Here is an 18,021-nt window from a genome sequence, read left to right as displayed (position 1 = left end):
CCACCCTTGCTCAGATAACTCAATATCTAGTTTCTAAAATAATATTCTGCCTACAGGACTCTACTTCTCAGCCTTACTGTTCTATTCTGTTTAAATTCATCGTCTGCAAGTGGAAACCTACCAAGAGATGGCCTGACATAGAAATTAACAGCCAAGGAAAGGAGAGCGTTAATCAGAGAAGCAGGCAAAATAACTGTCATGCAGGGACTCTAACATGTCATGATGGGTGCTCTGGTCAGATGAGACAGAAGTTGAACTATTTTGTCTTAAAGCAAATCACAATGTGTGGTTGTACATGATTATGTAACATCTCCATAAAATAAGGTGGTGGCAGCAACATGCAGTGGAGATTTTTATGGTCAGATGCAGAAAACGTTTTTAAAAGCCTCAAAGGTTGTGCAGATCTGTCAAAAGTGTTAAACTAGTTTCTCTAAGGCATCTTTACATTTCCAGATTCTTCTGAAATGTAATTAATTTACTGAGTTTATAGGTCATATAACCACCAGAGGTCATGTTCTTTGCACAAACGCAAATGATCTCCAGCAACTTATGATTAAACAGCTCAAACTAAATACCCTCAATAAGAAATATACTTTAACCTAACTAAGGCTGGCTACTGCTATTTTTCTCTTCACAAATAGAAAGAAAATGCAATGTGCCAAACATAAAATCCTAACCTGTTGAAAGTGTTCCATATTATATCAACCTGCTAAAAAGTATTTATAAAACAAAACAAAACACAGAAATCCAAAAGTGAGGATAGTTTGAACTGGTTTTCATAAAGGAGGACTGTCAAGGCAGAAGGTGTAAATATTTACAAGTCACCTGCTCATGAACAGGATGAGCTTATGAACTTTAGCAGTAAGCCGTGCTGCTCTCATGTTTGTCACAAGGTTGGAATCAAAGGTCAGTATTTTCCGTTCTTTGCCACAAACATTCAAGATGCTGAAAATGGCACAAGTACTCCTCATCTGCTGTCTTGTTGGGGCAACAAATGCCCTTTACAAGCAGTGGATTCCTGATACCAATTACGAGAATAAGACCAACTGGGATAAAGGAGACGTTCCGTGCGGAAGTGACACAGTTCAGTTTTCATCTCAAAGAAAAGTGTCTGTGTTTGTGGAAACCACTCATGCCGTGCAGGAGATGACGCTACCAATGGATGGTGAGATCATTCTGAATTCGGGAGCTGGCTTTTATGTAATCAGCGGACAGGACCCTGATTGTGGCGCAGGAGTGATAACCAAGTTCAAAGACGCTGACTCGCTTCAATGGTTTAATCCAGCTCTGTGGCAGGCAGCTGCAACTCTGAATGATCTACAGGATGGACATTTCCTCTTCTCGGTGCATGAGGAGAGCGTACCCTGTCAGCAGGATGACGTCGTGTTCAAACCCCTCTCCTCTTTCCGTGTGGACACCAGCTCCAGCCAGACCACCATCCCCGTCAAATCCGTATCTGTGCTGGGAAATGTATTTGACAGCAAGTCCGAGTTCTCCGAGTATCTCGGCTCACAATCAGGCCTGCTGCAGTTTCACGGGTCATCATCGGTCACTGTTGGAAACCCAAGTTGTGGGGATGCTACTGGCTGTGACTGTGGGAACTCTGTCAACCATGAACGCATCTGCAGCACAGTGACCTGTGGCACTCTGAGCTGTAAAAAGCCTTTGCTTCCCATCGGACACTGCTGCGAGGTGTGTGGCGCAATAATTGTCATCTATTTTTCTGACAGCTTTAACCTGGAAAATTATAGGGGACGAATCCGTCACCTTTTCCTTTCACTGCCAAAATATCAGTCCATTCAGCTGGGCATGTCTAAAATCTTAAAGCCACAGAGGTTGATGGGAATTATCCCATTTGGATCTTCACCTGAGATTCAAGTAGTCATTCTGGATGGAGAGACTGGGAAACTATCAGAAGTGCTGGCCCAGGACATGACCAAGGATATTAAATCTCATGGCTCAAATCTGGGCATAACAGGAGCCGAAATTCAGACTGCTAGTGAGCCTGGAAGCAGTGCAGGGACAGTAGTTGGGGCAGTGTTTGGAGTCTTACTCGTGGTTACACTTATTGTGATTGTGGTTGTGCTAATCCGTAAGGGAATTGTACAGATGCCTTCGATGCCTTCGATGCCTTCGATGCCATCTCTGAGCCGCTTCAGGAGAAACACTGACGTCGATGATCTTAACGCGGCTGCTGACCGTGGATTTGACAATCCGATATTTGATAAACCTGATATGCTGAATAACATTTCTGGTCTGTATAGCACTGATTCCATCTCCATGACTCAGGCAGGCGTGCACTTTATAAATCCAGCTTATGATGAGAACGAAATAGATTTTACAGTTTGAAGTTAACTTTTCACGCACTTTTGTGATTAAATGTCAACATGCCTTTTAAAAAGATAGAGGATGATTGTAAATTTATAACAGCTAAGTCTTATCAATGTGATTGTATATTGATGTGGGACAATGAGAAGTTTAATGACCAAATAAACTTGCAGGGCAAATAAAGAGAATAAGTGACCGTGTGGGTTTTTGTGATCCGCTCTCCCTCATTCACATTGCGTTTAGCGGCAATAAAACAGCAATAAAACTGCACAAGATACAAAACTAATCCTGATGTAGTTTGCATTCTGTTGCACAGCTACCACTAGATGGTAGTAAATTTCACCTTTGTTGACATGCATGTGAAATAGCTGCTATTTGCACAACATTTTTGACTATTATGAAACATCAATAAACTGCTATAACTTACATCATTTTGCATTAACCAGAGTCACAACATTGTCTTTCTTTGACAACCAGGCTGTTATATATAAGGGCTCTATAAAGTCAGTGTTGTATGTGTGGAGCAGCATCATAGGCCCTGTTGTGTTATAGAAAGACACCAAACCTCGATGAAAGTCAACATATATGCCAACCCTTGCTATATCAGAGGCTTCCAGGGGTGTCTCCTCCCCAGCATGCCAGGCAGAGAAACCTCTGTTGTTCCTTCCAACGCACCAAGAAAAGTCATTCCCGGTGATGCAGCTGCCACTTTCCTCTCCCTTAGGATCGATGCTCCTGTAGGCAACCCCGACATGTGTGCCCACTCCGCTCAGCTCTGCTTCGATGTAATGTCTCCCCAGGTAGAGGCTCTCTGAAGTCATGGCCTGACGCCAGTATTCAAAGCGGCTGGGGTGGTCCGGGTAGCTGTGCCGCCAGGGGCTGGTGTTGGTTAACTTTCTGTTGTCCACCGTTAGACGCAGGAAGTAATGGGTAGTGTCGGGGTCAAAGGTCAACCTCGTTGTGTCTGAAACAGGAAATGTTGTTTTATGGGAAACTGTTTGACTTTATAGCTGTGATGGAAAACGAGAAGGTACAAAGGATTTAAAAGTGCTTACATGTCAAGAAGTCTTCCTGGGTCTCAGGATCAGGAAGAGTAGATGGCAGAGATTCTGGCATCGCGTGTTTAGCACCTGCTTTATCATTTGACAGAAAGGTTAATCATAGATTGTTAAATTTTGCAACATTTACCGGCACCACTAGGAAATAAGTGTACGAAGCCGTAAAACAAATTCATCTTTTATTGCAGTAGCAAAATCTTATAGAACTCCAGCCACTCCAAATCCAACTTTTAATGCAATTTAAAAAATGTACTCTTTAACTAAATCCCAGCTAGCACAATTATTGGCACCATTTAAAGTTAATTTGAAATCAATATAATTAGGCCTTTAATTGACTTATACTTAACTTTTTTGTTTGATTACACTTTTTGGATACTTCTAATAGTAGTTAACGTTCCAGTTCTCTGGAGATTAAACATGCTATGATGCAGAGGCCCATTGCTTTGGCCATTAGTCAATAGGCTGAATGAGAACCCTGTCTTGTCTTGTTTTATTTAAAAGTGGAGGAGAGTAAGGTAAAAAATAAAAGTCCAAAAATATAGCTTAAAATACAGGTTTCCTGCGTAAAACATTTCGGGTGGATTTGACATTAAAAAATGTATCAAAATGCAGAAAACCGAGAGAACTGAAGAAAGAGACAATATGAGAGGACCCAGGACTCTCGGTGATCCAGAGAGATTGTGGAAAGAGAAATAGCTTAAGATTTATACTCCAAGCTTGTGAAACGTTATAGGTAGAGGGAGAGTACTGCTCCCTTGACAAAAGGTTATTGTACAATGCACTCAGAGCAAAGGTGTCACTGGTGATTTGGTTTAAAAATCACTAGTGCCCCCAATTAATAAATGTAAATATAAAATGTTCAGCCATATAATAAAGTACTGCAATAAAGGATGAACTTTTTCAAGATTTTTGACACATCTGTAACTTTGACATGCTCTAAAGATAAACAGCTTGGATTAAAAGGTGAATATCACAGATTTTAGCCATATTAAAAAAAACCCCACAACTTTAAATATAATAGGAACCAGTAACAAGAACTTCTGCAATATCAATATTACATGATGTCATTTTTAGCGGTGCACAAGCAAGCATAGGTTAGAACTTCACTGTCACATTTAAGGCTTATTCTGAGATGAGATCTATAGTTTCCTCTTTACTGATCCTGAAGACACGCTGCTAAAACTAACTCACCACTTTTGGAGACCATGTTCATTTTTTCACTGTAGGACTCCATAATCAGGTCACATAACTCCTGAGTTACATCAGTCACTGCTTGAGCCCATGAATGTAGATGGTGCATTCGACTGATGTGCACAGTGGACACGCATATGTCGATCAGTCCTTTCTTCCCCTCTGTGTAATCCTAGAATGTGAAAACAACAAATGCATGTAATGGATCTGGATTATGACATTAAAAAAACAAAAAAGAAACACCCATACAGTTTATTTTCTCTGAACCGGAACTTCAATAGTTTTCTGCAGAGTCACAGAAAAATGTTTATGTACACTGTCAACAAGCCTGTATTCAAAATAAACTCGTTCTAAGAGCATCTCTTGGTCAAATCCCGCATTACATCAAACCTTTGACACCCTACACCAGACTCTGTAATATTCCTTCTTCTGTTATGCCCAATTATTAGAGCGCTTGTTTTCTGCACCAGTGAAGCTGAAACAGAGAGTAAAAAAAGCTACTAAAGGTCAGTGTCATCATAGGTTTACCTTGCTGCATATGATATAACTGTATTAAAAAAAACTAAACATAATATAGAAAACATAAAGAAAATTGTTTGCATAAAATTAATGATCAGGGTGGAATTTCAGAAACATTAAGGCCCACGAATCAACCAATCTCATTGATTATCAAAATCAGATCATTTGAGTTGGAATGTCCAGGGTGCAAATATTTCACAAAAAATTCAACAAACTATGACACACACGTAAAACAGACATTCAAAGCTAACAATGTTTTAAAGATTGGCACAAAAAATAATCTGTAGTCTTCCAAAAGCTTGTGACAGAAGGTGTTATGGTCTGATGAAATGTACTTATTTTTGGGCCACAATTTCAAAGGTTTTGTCACAAAAAATAACCCTGGACATTACAAAATAATGCCATGCACAGAATGTAAAATGGTGGAATTAGCGTCATAATCCGGGGTTCATTTTCAGATAGGACTGGATATTTTTTTATTCCTCTAATTTTAAGAGGTGTGTACTTCTCTGAGAGACACTGTACCTTTAGGAAATCAACATCAGATTTGCTCTTGGATAGTTTCTTAATCTTATCTGCAGTTTTCATCAGCTCCACCCTCTTCTGCTCCAGATGTGCCTGAATGCTCTCCCCTTGTCTCAGAGCTTGTTTTTGCTCTCCTTCCAAAAGCGCCTCTACCCGTTTTCTGGCCTCCTCAACAGTCTTCTGCAGCCTATTGAACTGCTGTTCAACAGTAACACAAACCTCCTGCGCTGAAGACTGATGACAGGAGAAAAAAGAAATGATAATGCAATCAGTTCAGTATGTAGAGAATAGAAGATTTTATAATCATAAGCTTACCTTGATTAAATCACCGTTGCTCTGCAATTTTCCAATTATTCTCTCTACATCTGAGACATGTTGACTGATCCTCTGGTGTTTCTGCAGAAGTTCAGTCTACAAATGATTTTCAAAAAGGACAGCAACACATGTTGAAAAGTTTTTATAAACAAGAGCAGATTAAGAAACAGAACATAACAATAACTGTGTGTTTTTCATATTTTAAAGGACCTCAAAGTGTACTCGAGCCTCCTCCAAAGACAATATCTCGTGTCCTTCGTGCTCCTGACCCTCGCAGTCCCCACAGATAGAGCACTCATCCAGAAAGCAAAAGCTCTTGAAGAGAAGCTGATGAACTTCACAAGTCTGGCGCTCGATGTCATGGAGGGGATCCACTAAGCGATGGTTCTGAAATTTGTCTTTCTCTAGATGGGGTCTGAGGTGGGCTTCGCAGTAGGAGACCAGACAAGTCAGACAGGATTTAAGCGCTCTGCTGGGGGCGTCCATGCAGGAATCACACATCACATCTTGTCGCAGTGGTGTGGCTGGTGGCCGATCCTCCACTTTTTCCCTCAAGTTCTCCTCGACATCTGTGCTGGTCGTCGTCATATTCAAGTGATTTTCTTGTTGCCTTAAACGAAACCAGCTGGTGTATATTTTAAGCACGAACAAGGTCTATTTTGTAGCTTCGATAATGAAACAAAAGAAAGTTGTAGGCAGAAAGACCCTGTAATGAGTAAGGAAAGAATTATGAACCACGCCTGTAAGCAGTCTCATTTTTCACCCCTCCCTGTTTCTCTTCTTGCTACATTTAAAATAAACGCAGGACAAGAGGAAATATGCTTCCAGGGATGAGAAATGAACTTTTCTTTGACTCCTCACTACTGTTAAAGAATAGATGCATTTTATTAAAGACATGGAAATATCACAATGAAACAGCTGCTTCAAAACTAGACACTAATTATTTTTTTTCCCAGTTGTCAGACTTGTTTAAGTTTCTCCTTCACTGAAACTTTGTTGCTGCTAAGAACAGCGGTTGCTTTCCTTTTGATAACAAAATTCCATGAGCTTCCTGACTACAGTACTTATCTGCACGGCGGCTTCCTTCCTTTCATGTCATGCAGCACAGAGGCAACACTGACACTTGTCTTTTGTCTGTGTGCAGAGAGTGTGGATTATTGCATATTTGGCAGAAAATGCAAGCACAATAGCGTTTCATTCTCTGTTCTGTTTCTGTCTCTAACTCAGAGACAGAAACATCAGGAGAACTTTAACATGTTTCCCATGTGAATAGGTAGATTCTTATGGGGTGTGTTATATGATAATACATCAGAGTTTACTATGTATTCAACAAGTCAAAGTGTTGATCCTTATGAGAGTAAAATGTGCAGCAAACACATGAATGATGCAAACTCCCAGACACACAGAAACAAAAAAAAATAATGGAAAAATGCTGCATTCACAAAAAGAATTGAAGCACAAACCTATATGAATAAACTGAATTGAACTGTAATTGAATTAAAAACATAAACACCTTGCCAGTGCTCATTGTTTGGTTAATTGCTCCTACTTATGTTTGTTTTGTTGATTGGTTTTGACAAATATGTGACAAATAAGTCACATACAGTATTTGTGATTGTGTGATCAGGTTACATCAACAGTTCAACAGGTCTGAACTGTTGATGTAACCTGGATTTGTCTAAACAAAAGGAATTCATATAGACTTCAAGAAGCTTTGACATGGGAGACCAAAGCGTTTGTATGAGGCATAGTGAGGGAACCTGGAGAACGATGAACTCATTTACATATTTTGAGCATAATGTGTCACCACAGATAGAAAACACCTTCAAAAAAAAAAGGTCTACATCTTTTTTTTGTAAGATAATATTGGGATCATGACTGAGCTTGTGGCTAAATTTAACATTAGACAATTTAAAAATAATTTTCTGTCTATATAAGTAATGGTTTTAATCACCAATAGCATCAGAATTAACTAAAGGTTTTCTAACACTGTTTGCATAATGTCTTAACTTCCTTCTGTACAATTCTGTACAACATTAAAGACCTGCAGTATTTTTGACTTTGTGACACGATGGGACTGGTGTCAGACATTCAGAATAACCTCCTTAAAAATAGATTGCATGTTTAGAAATAATTTGCCTGATAAAGATCTTATTTGAACAATTTGCGTGACTTTTCTTCTTGTTCACACAAGTTATCTGCAAAACAAACTGCAGTAATTTTTTTGTCGAACAGCTTTTACAGGTTCAGTTCACATCAACCTATGGTGATAAAGCAGTGAGTTTTAGACATGTTGATAGTAAAATATATGGGTTTCCTGCTCTGCACTAGAAATAAACTAATTCAAACTCATTTTTTATGGGTTACTGCGTTCTACTGTACTAGACCGCTCTTACCATCACTAACTATTTAATCAACAACTAAACGTTAATTAAATAAATTATTTAATTATTTAAGTTTTCCTTTAATTTTACCAACACATGCAAGCTCACAATAGAAGTTTAAAATGTGCTGACAGTTTTATTAGTATTTTTTTTTATCTGTTTGAAAATGAAAAGAATATAAAATTTTTACACTCCACATTTTTACTAGACAGATTGAATTAACTGGTTGACATTCATAGTCTTAAACAATGTGGCTTGATGTATTTTATGGTTTTGATTTTACATAATGACGATCAAATTATCCTGGGTTTTTACATAACAAAATACCAGCTGCCTTGGCTGTGCAAACACAACTCCGGGTTGTGCATGGAACAATTGCTGGAAGACCAAAGGAGGCTGCAGTTCAACTGAAAATGAATTTGTGACATCATACTCAGCTATGAGTAAATTCCAATTTTGGGTGCATGATTCCTTCTGACTGTGTGCACATAAAGACCCACACCAGATGAAGTTATCTTTTGCAAACATGACATTCTGCAGGATGTCATGTTTCTCTATCCCCCTCCCCTTTATAAGAAACATGTCTCTTGTATTGGCGAATTATGTTTATCCACCACAGAAAGGACTAAATTTATGGTGGAGATGGAGAATCCTCTTGTAATGACTTAACAAAGGCACAAAAACACTAGATCTTTACAAGGTTGGACTCTGAAAAGACTAGCAATTTTATTTACAATGAAATAAACTTTTTTTTTTGTTGAGATAGATAATAATATATGTTACTGTTCAGATGTAAATGAAAAATACTGAGGTAAAAACAGCTGGAAGACTTGAAAAGGGGGTATACAATGCATATCACTACAGTAAATTACAGCAGTCATCTCAACAAACAATTGGCCCGTCATTACCTTTTGAAGCATAGTTAGACAAACGTGGCATTCCGTGTGTAAACATATACCGAGTTTAAAATAATTCAATGTGAATAAAGCATTGCTTCAAATAGTGGTTAGTCTAACATTAGATATAATCTTAGATTTAGGTTTGTGTCTATGTATTTATAAACATATCAACATCGCCCTTGTTAAGCAAATGGACAGGCACAAACAATGCAGGCACATAAAGTGGTTGGATTAACCCCACAGGGGACAATATCTCTTAGAGCCATTATCTCAGTGCATGCAGCATTGTATACAATGACATGGCAAAAAAGCTGTCCAGTGAAAACTGTCTTTTAGTTTGTGAAATCAACACCGACTATCCAATCAACAAAGAAAGATGCTTTCTGTTATCCTTCAAAGCCAACAAGGAGGAATCATGTTAAGAGTTTATCTCACCCATTTCCTTTAGGTTGACATATTAACCATGACAGTATTCAGTCTGCTTTTCCACCAGTAAAAACTGTTAAGTTCTTCCTGCTCCATATGAAGATTGATTCCATAATGTCCCACAATGCAGCAAAATGAATATCAGCAGCTTCTATTACCTATGGGAAAAACCAAAAACATAGTTTAGAGTTCATGTTTTTTGTTTTTATTATTAATATGTTTTTTTATTACATGTTAAGAAAATGCTTCTCGATGGTAGAATAAATTTTAACAATAAAAACATAATGTGGAATGTTTTTTGCTTTATGAAAGGGTAGTAGGTGACACACATTTTATTTCCAATTTCTAAACTGTGCATCTTCTTTCTAATTTTGTTCAACAGTTTATTCATGTGAATATTGAATATAATGTGACCATGTAAAACGTTTCAGAAAAACAACATCTTTATTGTTGGCTGAACTTTTAAAAGCATATTCCTGGCTTAAATGCTTTTTAAATAATCAAGACACTAGGAAAATGCTTAAAGCCTGATATGAATCACTCCTATAATTTAACTACATTCTGGAGAGACACAAAACTGCATGGGATGATTTGTGTGTTTATATTGCATATTCTTTTGTTCAAATAGCCCTCTGGAACACAAAGAAACAATTAATCTGGGATAAATCTGTTTGTGACTTAAACTAGACTTTTGCTCACAGCTATATCCTGATTTCCTCATTTATTTAGTTGTGTTTCCTCTGTAAAATTTAATAAAAATATACTATCCTCTCCTTATATAGGTAAATAAATGAAGTTTTGTCTAGTCACATTGGTTTTGAGGTGCCATAAAACAGAAGAACTGTCAGAATTCAGTCATTCTTATAGCAACACTGCATTTGAACAGAAACCTACAGTTTCATTCTAATTTCTAATTTTCATTCTAAAATATTTTCCAAAATATCTTTCTTGGATGCATACTGAATTACAGTAATGCATAAAGTAATTGCTATACTTCAGTAATGCTTTTAATTTAACACCAAGTACTCATCAGTCCAAGCAAATAAATTGCACATGGATTTTTGGACCTACTGGAGTTGGTCTTATAGAATGGATGTGATATGAAGTTCTCAGATGGCAATCAGAGTAAATACCAGCTTTGTGGAATTGAATATTAATGAAAAATCAAATGAAATTCTTAAAACATTAAGCTTTGATTTCACAAAGGAAGGCGTAAATCCATCACTCATGGTCAAATTCACCCCAGACAATAAGCCTGGAAAGTAGGTCCTACATTTACAAATACACCAACTCTTTACAAAACATCAGGGTATCTGTTACAAGTGCCACCATATTAGCCAGATACTTTGCATTTTAAAGTGTATTCAGGGCATCTATCTCTTACCATTTTGTAACTATGCAGTTTTGGTGGTTTCATGTTCTACATTGTTGGGTAAGAAATGGTGCTATTGTTTTGTCTTAACAGATTGTTGACCAGTCACTGGCAATCACCTCTATCTGACCAACTACCATATATTTAGTAGCTGTAGTGCATCTTCACAAATGTAATGCTGTCATTGTAAATGCTTTGTATCTAATGATAAAGATTTGGTCAATATTTCAGTGGCAGCTGAAGAAATTTTGAAAACCGATGATTTTAATTTTTTCTTGCGTGTGATGATTAAAATCCAATAAATATGTCATTGCTTAGACTTTCGAAAGAATAAAATTACCAATACTCACAATTCGGTGTCTTCAATGGAGTCTGGGTCCTCCATGGTCTCCAGTCGTCTCTGGCAGGCATCCAATAGCTTTTTTCTTGGCCCTAACGGGATATGAATGCTCTTAAGGTCTTGATCAGAGCAAAGCAGGAGAGCTTCTAAGTCGATCTTCTCTCTTTTGAATATGGAGTAAAACTCGCTCATGCTTAGTGTGGCAAGGAAGACCTCCAGAGGGCTTGTATCAGGCTCATCGTCATCATCTAACCCTAATTCAACTTCTTCCCAAGGCAACTCTTCCATGTTTCTTTCCTGCAGGCTGCGTGCGCTTCCAATGCTGTCTTCATCTATACTTGGATAGTGCTGCAACCGACTGCGTAAACGCACATTATTACCTGAGCGGGTCGTGTCTCGAGCACCGAGGTTGAACATTCCTCCACTTACGTAGTTTCTTCTAAAGACCATGGTGCCCAGACCCGGTCTGTTAAACAGGGAATCATGTCCGGAGTCGGTGCTGATCTCAGAGTAGTCCATATCTGGTCCAAGAAGGTCTGGCTCACTCATGGCACGAGAAATGGCATCGTCATTGTCTCTAGGGAACATATCTCGAACATTTCGACGCCCTCTGTCTTTTGGGTTGATGTAAGTCCCCTGCTTGACAAACATGACATCATTACCTAACTGAAGTCCAGAAAGGGAGCGCACACTCTTTCTTCCATCTTCGTAAATTTTAAAAGTTCCATCTCCTTGCTTCCTCTTCTCCAGCTTCTTTTGAATCTTTGTCTTCCCTCGGTTTGTGGCATGGAGAGTTGCCTAACAGAAACAATGCAACAATAAAACAATCAAAGTGTTTTAATAATTTAAAGTACATTTAAATATGTAAATTAGTGTATGAAAACTCAAACCACAAAAAAAGTCCCAACCTGAGAATATGGCACACTGATAGTGGCTGTGCTAAAGTTACGTAGCTTGTGGCTAACAGAGCTGCCAGTGTAACTGGAGAAACTCATGACATCTGAAGCGGAAGCCTCAGAGGTTTCTTTGTGAAACTTTCGCTCCATACGTATGCGGTGCTTTTTCTGCATCTTAGCACACTCTTTGATCCGTCGCTCAGCATCACGAAATGCCCGGTCCTTCAGTTTACCAACCAGTTTCGGATTTAGCCCCGTTTGCTTGGCAGCGATGGAATCCAAGTAGCGGACACAGTCCATGTGGTTCTTCGTGGCGGCCATGTCCAGGGGTGTGTGGTAGTCATTGTCTAGGCACCATATGTTGGCACCGAAAGACACCAGGAAGAAAAGGCAGTCGAGATGACCATTGGCAGCTGCCAAGTGGAGTGGTGTGTTCCCCCATATGTCACACTTGTCTGGGTTGCCTCTGTTGGCCAAAAGAGTCAAAAGGTAACCAGAGTAAATACAAAATGCAGTTTTACAATAATGATTTTATTTATAAAGGGGAAAAAAAACTGGTCAAACCAAGCCATGTTGACTTGGATATAAAATGTTATCCTCCAAATCTTTATTGATCATGAAATTTTGAAAATGTTTTTGGAAAGTGAAATTCAAGATTACTTTCTACAACTAAGCCTAAATACTGGCTTGGTTTAGGGTAATTCTTTTTCTGTGTTTTTTTTTCAATCAGCAATCAACAAATGTCCTCCAGTGCAATACTTCAGTCCTCGCTTTCCTGACCGCCCGTGACCCGAGGACTACCTTAATGTGTGTTGCACTGTTGCTCCAGGTCTGTAATATGACCGCTGGCTTGCCAGCATCACGGCTCCACTACCTGTATCCTGTTTCAAGGGAGGCCACATAAATTGCACCTGACACAGTTTGGTCTGACTGGTGATGTCCTCCTGAATTTCTCAAGTCAGGTCAAGCAACATGCTTGCTGGATAACAGCCAAAGATGAGTTTTCAAGCTTTTCACGGATTATTTGAATCCTTTTGTCGAGAATAAACCTAATATGCAAATTTACCAAATTAAATTTATTTCCTTATATACTTTGTCAAACTGTATTCAAATATTTCTTGACGTCTTTATTTTAAGTTACTTCTATATATTTATAATCATTTCTTTTGGTACCTACTCCAACATATTGTTAAGTTAACTTCAGTTAAAAAGATATCTCATTTATTTTATCTAAGGTTTTATATAAAGCCACTTCTTGCCCAACTGTTTTGTCTCTTCTTTGTCCTCCATGGTAGCCGCATAGACTCCTGAATATTTTATACTATGGACATGAAACTACTCCAGATTTATTATTGATGGGTGTCACTGTAAGGATTTCTGATATGTGTCATTCTTGGGCAGCGATTTTCAACGCCCGGTTCTGATTTTGGTGGAGCATCCTTTGTGTTTCATCAAGATCGAAGAGAGGATAGAATTTTGGGAGAATGGTTCACGGAATTTGTGTTAAGACAATGAGCTATTTTCAGTGCTGATGACTGACAGTGATGGGTAAACAGCCCCAAAGACAACAATAAAACTCTGACCAAAACGAATTACAGCGTGAGCGCAGAGTTGAAAAAAGATCGGGGAACATAAATTTTAGACACAGAACAAATAAAAGTTACCTATACTCAGATGATATATTTATTACCATCTGAGTTCAAATCATACAAAATGGTACTTTCACAAAGTTATCTAACATGATGGCTTTATGTGTTGCAATTTATGTCTGTGGTAAAATGCTTAGCACAGTAGTGTCCGATGCCTTGTCTCATTATTATCTGATGGTCTGTTTTTGTCCTCACATTCAGTGACAGTTTAATGCCATTGCAGGTAGCTCAGTGCAATATATGAGCCAAATATAGCAGATAGGGCATCTTTCCCATGACACTTGAACCTCTCTTCTTTGTTTATTGTCTCACAAGTTTGACTTATGGTAACTATTAGTGTTTATTTTCATTCCATTGGACAATCAGTACTTTATGTCTCCTATGTGCTGCAGCTCTGTGTACACTTGAATCGTGGGAAATACTGAACTAAAGCGGAGGTCATCTTGGGTGTTTTGGGAGTTCTTGAGGACCTTTGAACAAATTCATCTTTAAAATGAACAAATTCAAACTGAATTTATTATAAAATTAGAACCGACAGTCTTCACTGATAACCTGCTAAAACTGTCTGTGGTGTTTTCTTTTTTTTTACTCCTAATAAATTGTCTCTGACAAATTAATCATTGTTTAATGATCTGATGTTGTCTTTAAATTTGCTAAGTGAAGCAGAATCACATTTTGTTCTGGCTGACTTGGAAACCAGGTCAACCAGATGAGATCAGAAATGCACTGCTCTCTAAAAAAAAAAAGCAGTTAAATCTTGCCAAGAATGTTCTCCTTCATTAAGCATCTTCCGAAAACTAGAATGAAATATTTTCTAGTTCTTTTCATGCAACTGTGAAACTAACTTTAAAAAGGTAGAAATCAAAGACTGACACATTCTACTTATAAAGACAAATACTTAGCTATAGATCTACTAATAGAGAAAACTGATAGCCTGGGCAAGGAATCAAAGAAGGATCCAAGAAGCCCAATGTGACTCTGGAGGAACTCCAGATAGAGCCACAGCTCAGGTGGGAACATCTATTGACATGACAACTATTATTTGTTGACTCCACAAGTCTGGTCTTTATGGAAAAGGACACAACGATAATCACAGTTGAAACAAATCCACAAGGAGTAGCATTTAAATATTGCCACAAAGCTTGTGGGAAACACAGCAAACGTGAAAGACGGCTTAAGACTATCCCCATGGAGTTTCATGGAAGCATCGTACTTTGAGATATTGGTGTGTGGTAGTTTGTTGCACTATAAAATCTGCCTTTGACCTTTAAGCGACTACATTTTCTTCTAAATGTTTCGATTTAAACTGGCAGAATAATTGAAATGAGCGGTATTCAAGCGCTACGTCCATTAAGTTGAATTACGCACCTAACGAGCTGTTGAACGGGTAAAATAAATAAATAAATAAATAAATAAAATAAAAATCTCAGATTACAGTAAGCAACAATCGAAATAAAAAATGTATTCAGAAATCATCTATGATGAACCTTTAGATGCATTTTAAAGCCTCGGATTTCTTGCGTATACTTCGTCATAAATCATACCCACCCCCTGGCCACAATCAGCCGCAGAGCCTCCAGGTTGCCGTGGTAGGCCGCCCATAAAGTCGGTGTCATGCCATCCTCGTCCGGCGCGTTCAGATCCTTCCTCGTCGCCTCCTTCAGCAGGTCCAGGTAGCCGTCCCGGGCCGCCTTGTGATACCTGTCATTCATGGTGCTGAATCAGTTCGCCGTGCGCAAAGCCATTCCGTTTCTCCACAACCACCTCCATGGTCCCAGTCATGAGGCGGCGGCAGGCTGATTAATAGGGTCCCATTTTGTCTATTGGTTCACCCAGAGGGACTCGCTCCTGGTATGTAAGAGGAAGCGCGTTTCCAGGGACGCGATGGCACACACAGCGTGGATCAACACTGCTCCCGGTGGACGAGGTGGATCAGAGATAAGATGCCCCCCCTAAAACATATATATACCACTGTATCTAAATAGTAGGGAAAAAGGCAAACTGCATGCTCTGTTAAGGAAGGTTTTCTGATCAAGTGTGCTTGATCAGAAAAGCTTGCTTGGGGCTCACCTCAAGTTGCCTTCCGCCACACTGACCTCCAGTTTTACAAATGCATATCAATAAAATGTATTATAGAAACGCCAATTTTTACGCAGTAGTGAAACTCAAATATTTTTGACGAATAATTACGCGCAGATAGATGACTGGCTTTTCTTTCTTTTCTTTTTTTTTCTTGATGACATGATTTACAGATAATGAAAACCCAAAGTTTGCCTTTTTGACAAAGTGGAATAGTACATAAGGCCAATCAGAAAGGCTTTAATACATATAGGATACAGCCTAAAGGGATTTTACAGTTGTGTAACACAGTCACTGACAACCTCCAAATGGAGAGGAAGTGACTGATCACAAAGAGCTGTATCCAGGATCGAAATGTTGAGTGGAAGGACAAAGTGTGAGAAAGGCAACATTGAAGCAAAGTCTGTCTATTCAAGAACTTTAGAAGGATTTATAAAATGTAAATTAAATAAAATGAAATAATGTACCTTTTATGTTCCAATTTGTTTGGATTCACCGGTATGTCGCCCACAGCCTTGTTCTTTTATTTTATGAAAAAAATTAGGATTTGGGGTCAAGTTAGTGTTATTCACAAGGAACCTTGGGGAAAAAAGGCTATTCCATGTTGACTGCTCTCAGTCAATGTGTATGTGAACTGTTTTATAAGCCAGAGCGGGGAGCAGAAATGCTAAAAATTAGCTTGGAATTGTGACTTTGTTGAGAAAACATTCAAACTGTGCAAGTGTTGTGCAACTGGTCAATAGTTCTTATATGAATTGTATGAAAAATGTCACCTATGCAATGAAACAGGAATTGTTTCATTCCTGGAGTTGACACATTCATTGCATTCTTTCTTACCTTCATAATGAACAGAAAGTCATATTATGTTCCATTAATAGAAGGTGATTATTTATTGTGTTTAAACATGTTATCTAATAATAGCTCATAAAACTGTCCTCAGGGCTTGAAAGAATCTTGATGTTTTCATGTGCTGCTCTAAGCTTACATAATAAATATGATCAAATATTACATAAAACAATAAATAGTATTAATAAATGATAATTAGTTGTGTAAAGGTTAGAGTGCAAATGTACAGTATATATAAGCAATGTGTCACTGTGACTGGTTAACTGGTGGTGTCACCCCAATATGACAGACTTCAAAATTGACTTTTTCAAAGTTTCCACCCTGAACTTTAATTGCAAACAGAACAAGCTGAAAATTATTAGTTAGTGAACACACTTTGAGTAAGATACTGGAACATGCAATGTAAAGTACACCAATAAGTCAAAGCATACCCTTTAGGTGCTGGCTTAAAAAGATACTGATTGTGTTTATTAAAGAAAACTTGCATGCAATTTTGTCTGATGACGGTGAAAAAATGGTAGCACAAAAATATATCAAGTTTAAAACAAACAAACAAAAAAAAGTAATGTAAAATACAGATTTTGCATCTGTGAATTTAAGGCATTGAAGCTACTTTGTTCAACTTTCATAAGAAATAGTAAAATATTTTGTGTGATATCAAGAACAAAATTCTGGCAATCAGGAATGGAGTTTGTATTTTCTAAAAACTTTGAAATTAACGGGAAAAGGATATTCCTGGAATTGTCTTATGAACTTTACTGTGGTGTTTTGTGCTAAACATGTTGTATTTGTTGATACCATGCTGTTGTTCCAAACAGGCAGACATTTTATGACTGCCATCCAAACTTGTTTGGATGTAAACAAGTTTGGTTTTGGAGAAATATAAAAGCCACAACAGCTGAGGACATCTCTCAGGACATCACTCCACAGCAGGTAAGCTCGCACATATGCTGAAAGTTTTAGATGCTGTGTGGTTGATGATGTGAACACCTTATTTTGCAACTTTTGAAAGCTTGTACTATATACTTGATGCTATTTTTTGTCATTTCAAAAGATACAGCAGAAAAATATTGATGATATAAAGAACAAAGCATAATTGGTGTGGAAAAGTTTCAGCTCAAAACCACAGAAGGGAATCACACTGTGACAAATACTGATTCTATAATCCTTGGAAAAGTTTCCTTTTGTGGGGGA

The 18,021-nt window shown here is 38.1% G+C and overlaps 3 protein-coding genes across 5 annotated transcripts; 1 reads left to right on the top strand and 2 right to left on the bottom strand.

The window, feature by feature from the left end:
* The first annotated feature begins 239 nt into the window (after window positions 1-239).
* On the top strand, window positions 240-2,516 carry amn (amnion associated transmembrane protein). Its single transcript, XM_032587771.1, is given in 2 exon segments — window positions 240-910; window positions 912-2,516. Coding segments are annotated over 2 exon segments (1,500 nt in total). The 5' UTR covers window positions 240-848; the 3' UTR covers window positions 2,350-2,516.
* Window positions 2,517-2,603: 87 nt separating this feature from the next.
* LOC116735719 (tripartite motif-containing protein 16-like) lies at window positions 2,604-8,262 on the bottom strand. 2 transcript variants are annotated; one of them, XM_032587772.1, is made up of 6 exons: window positions 6,147-8,262; window positions 5,937-6,032; window positions 5,622-5,855; window positions 4,578-4,749; window positions 3,384-3,461; window positions 2,604-3,292 (listed from the first exon to the last, which is right to left on the bottom strand). In XM_032587772.1, exons 1-6 carry the CDS (start codon window positions 6,522-6,524, stop codon window positions 2,757-2,759), a joined length of 1,494 nt encoding a protein of 497 aa, XP_032443663.1. In that variant the 5' UTR covers window positions 6,525-8,262; the 3' UTR covers window positions 2,604-2,756. The 2 variants fall into 2 exon arrangements, with proteins under 2 accessions (XP_032443663.1, XP_032443664.1); XM_032587773.1 differs by having other exon boundaries at window positions 3,384-3,458; window positions 6,147-8,261.
* A 759-nt stretch (window positions 8,263-9,021) lies between these two features.
* Window positions 9,022-15,852, bottom strand: ush1ga (Usher syndrome 1Ga (autosomal recessive)). 2 transcript variants are annotated; one of them, XM_032587774.1, is made up of 4 exons: window positions 15,451-15,845; window positions 12,266-12,719; window positions 11,368-12,155; window positions 9,022-9,803 (listed from the first exon to the last, which is right to left on the bottom strand). In XM_032587774.1, exons 1-4 carry the CDS (start codon window positions 15,612-15,614, stop codon window positions 9,800-9,802), a joined length of 1,410 nt encoding a protein of 469 aa, XP_032443665.1. In that variant the 5' UTR covers window positions 15,615-15,845; the 3' UTR covers window positions 9,022-9,799. The 2 variants fall into 2 exon arrangements, with proteins under 2 accessions (XP_032443665.1, XP_032443666.1); XM_032587775.1 differs by lacking the exon at window positions 9,022-9,803 and having other exon boundaries at window positions 11,364-12,155; window positions 15,451-15,852.
* Window positions 15,853-18,021: the final 2,169 nt, after the last annotated feature.

The sequence above is a fragment of the Xiphophorus hellerii genome, chromosome 16 (genome assembly GCF_003331165.1).
Source record: "Xiphophorus hellerii strain 12219 chromosome 16, Xiphophorus_hellerii-4.1, whole genome shotgun sequence".
In the NCBI taxonomy this organism is placed as follows: Eukaryota; Metazoa; Chordata; class Actinopteri; order Cyprinodontiformes; family Poeciliidae; genus Xiphophorus; species Xiphophorus hellerii.
The sequence above is the reverse complement of the archived record's forward strand: the minus strand, read 5'-3'. Positions and strand labels throughout refer to the sequence as shown.

What these genes read in the sequence shown, in the direction of transcription:
- LOC116735719 (XM_032587772.1), bottom strand. Translation starts at nt 6,524, where the DNA reads ATGACGACGACCAGCACAGATGTCGAGGAGAACTTGAGGGAAAAAGTG. An exon ending in AGGCTCGAGTACACTTTGAG is followed by an intron (nt 6,033 to 6,146) that starts GTCCTTTAAAAT and finishes AATCATTTGTAG; the next exon opens with ACTGAACTTCTGCAGAAACA. An exon ending in GAACATGGTCTCCAAAAGTG is followed by an intron (nt 3,462 to 4,577) that starts GTGAGTTAGTTT and finishes CAAATGATAAAG; the next exon opens with CAGGTGCTAAACACGCGATG.
- ush1ga (XM_032587775.1), bottom strand. Translation starts at nt 15,614, where the DNA reads ATGAATGACAGGTATCACAAGGCGGCCCGGGACGGCTACCTGGACCTG. An exon ending in CGGCTGATTGTGGCCAGGGG is followed by an intron (nt 12,720 to 15,450) that starts GTGGGTATGATT and finishes TTTGGCCAACAG; the next exon opens with AGGCAACCCAGACAAGTGTG. An exon ending in TCAGTGTGCCATATTCTCAG is followed by an intron (nt 12,156 to 12,265) that starts GTTGGGACTTTT and finishes TGTTTCTGTTAG; the next exon opens with GCAACTCTCCATGCCACAAA.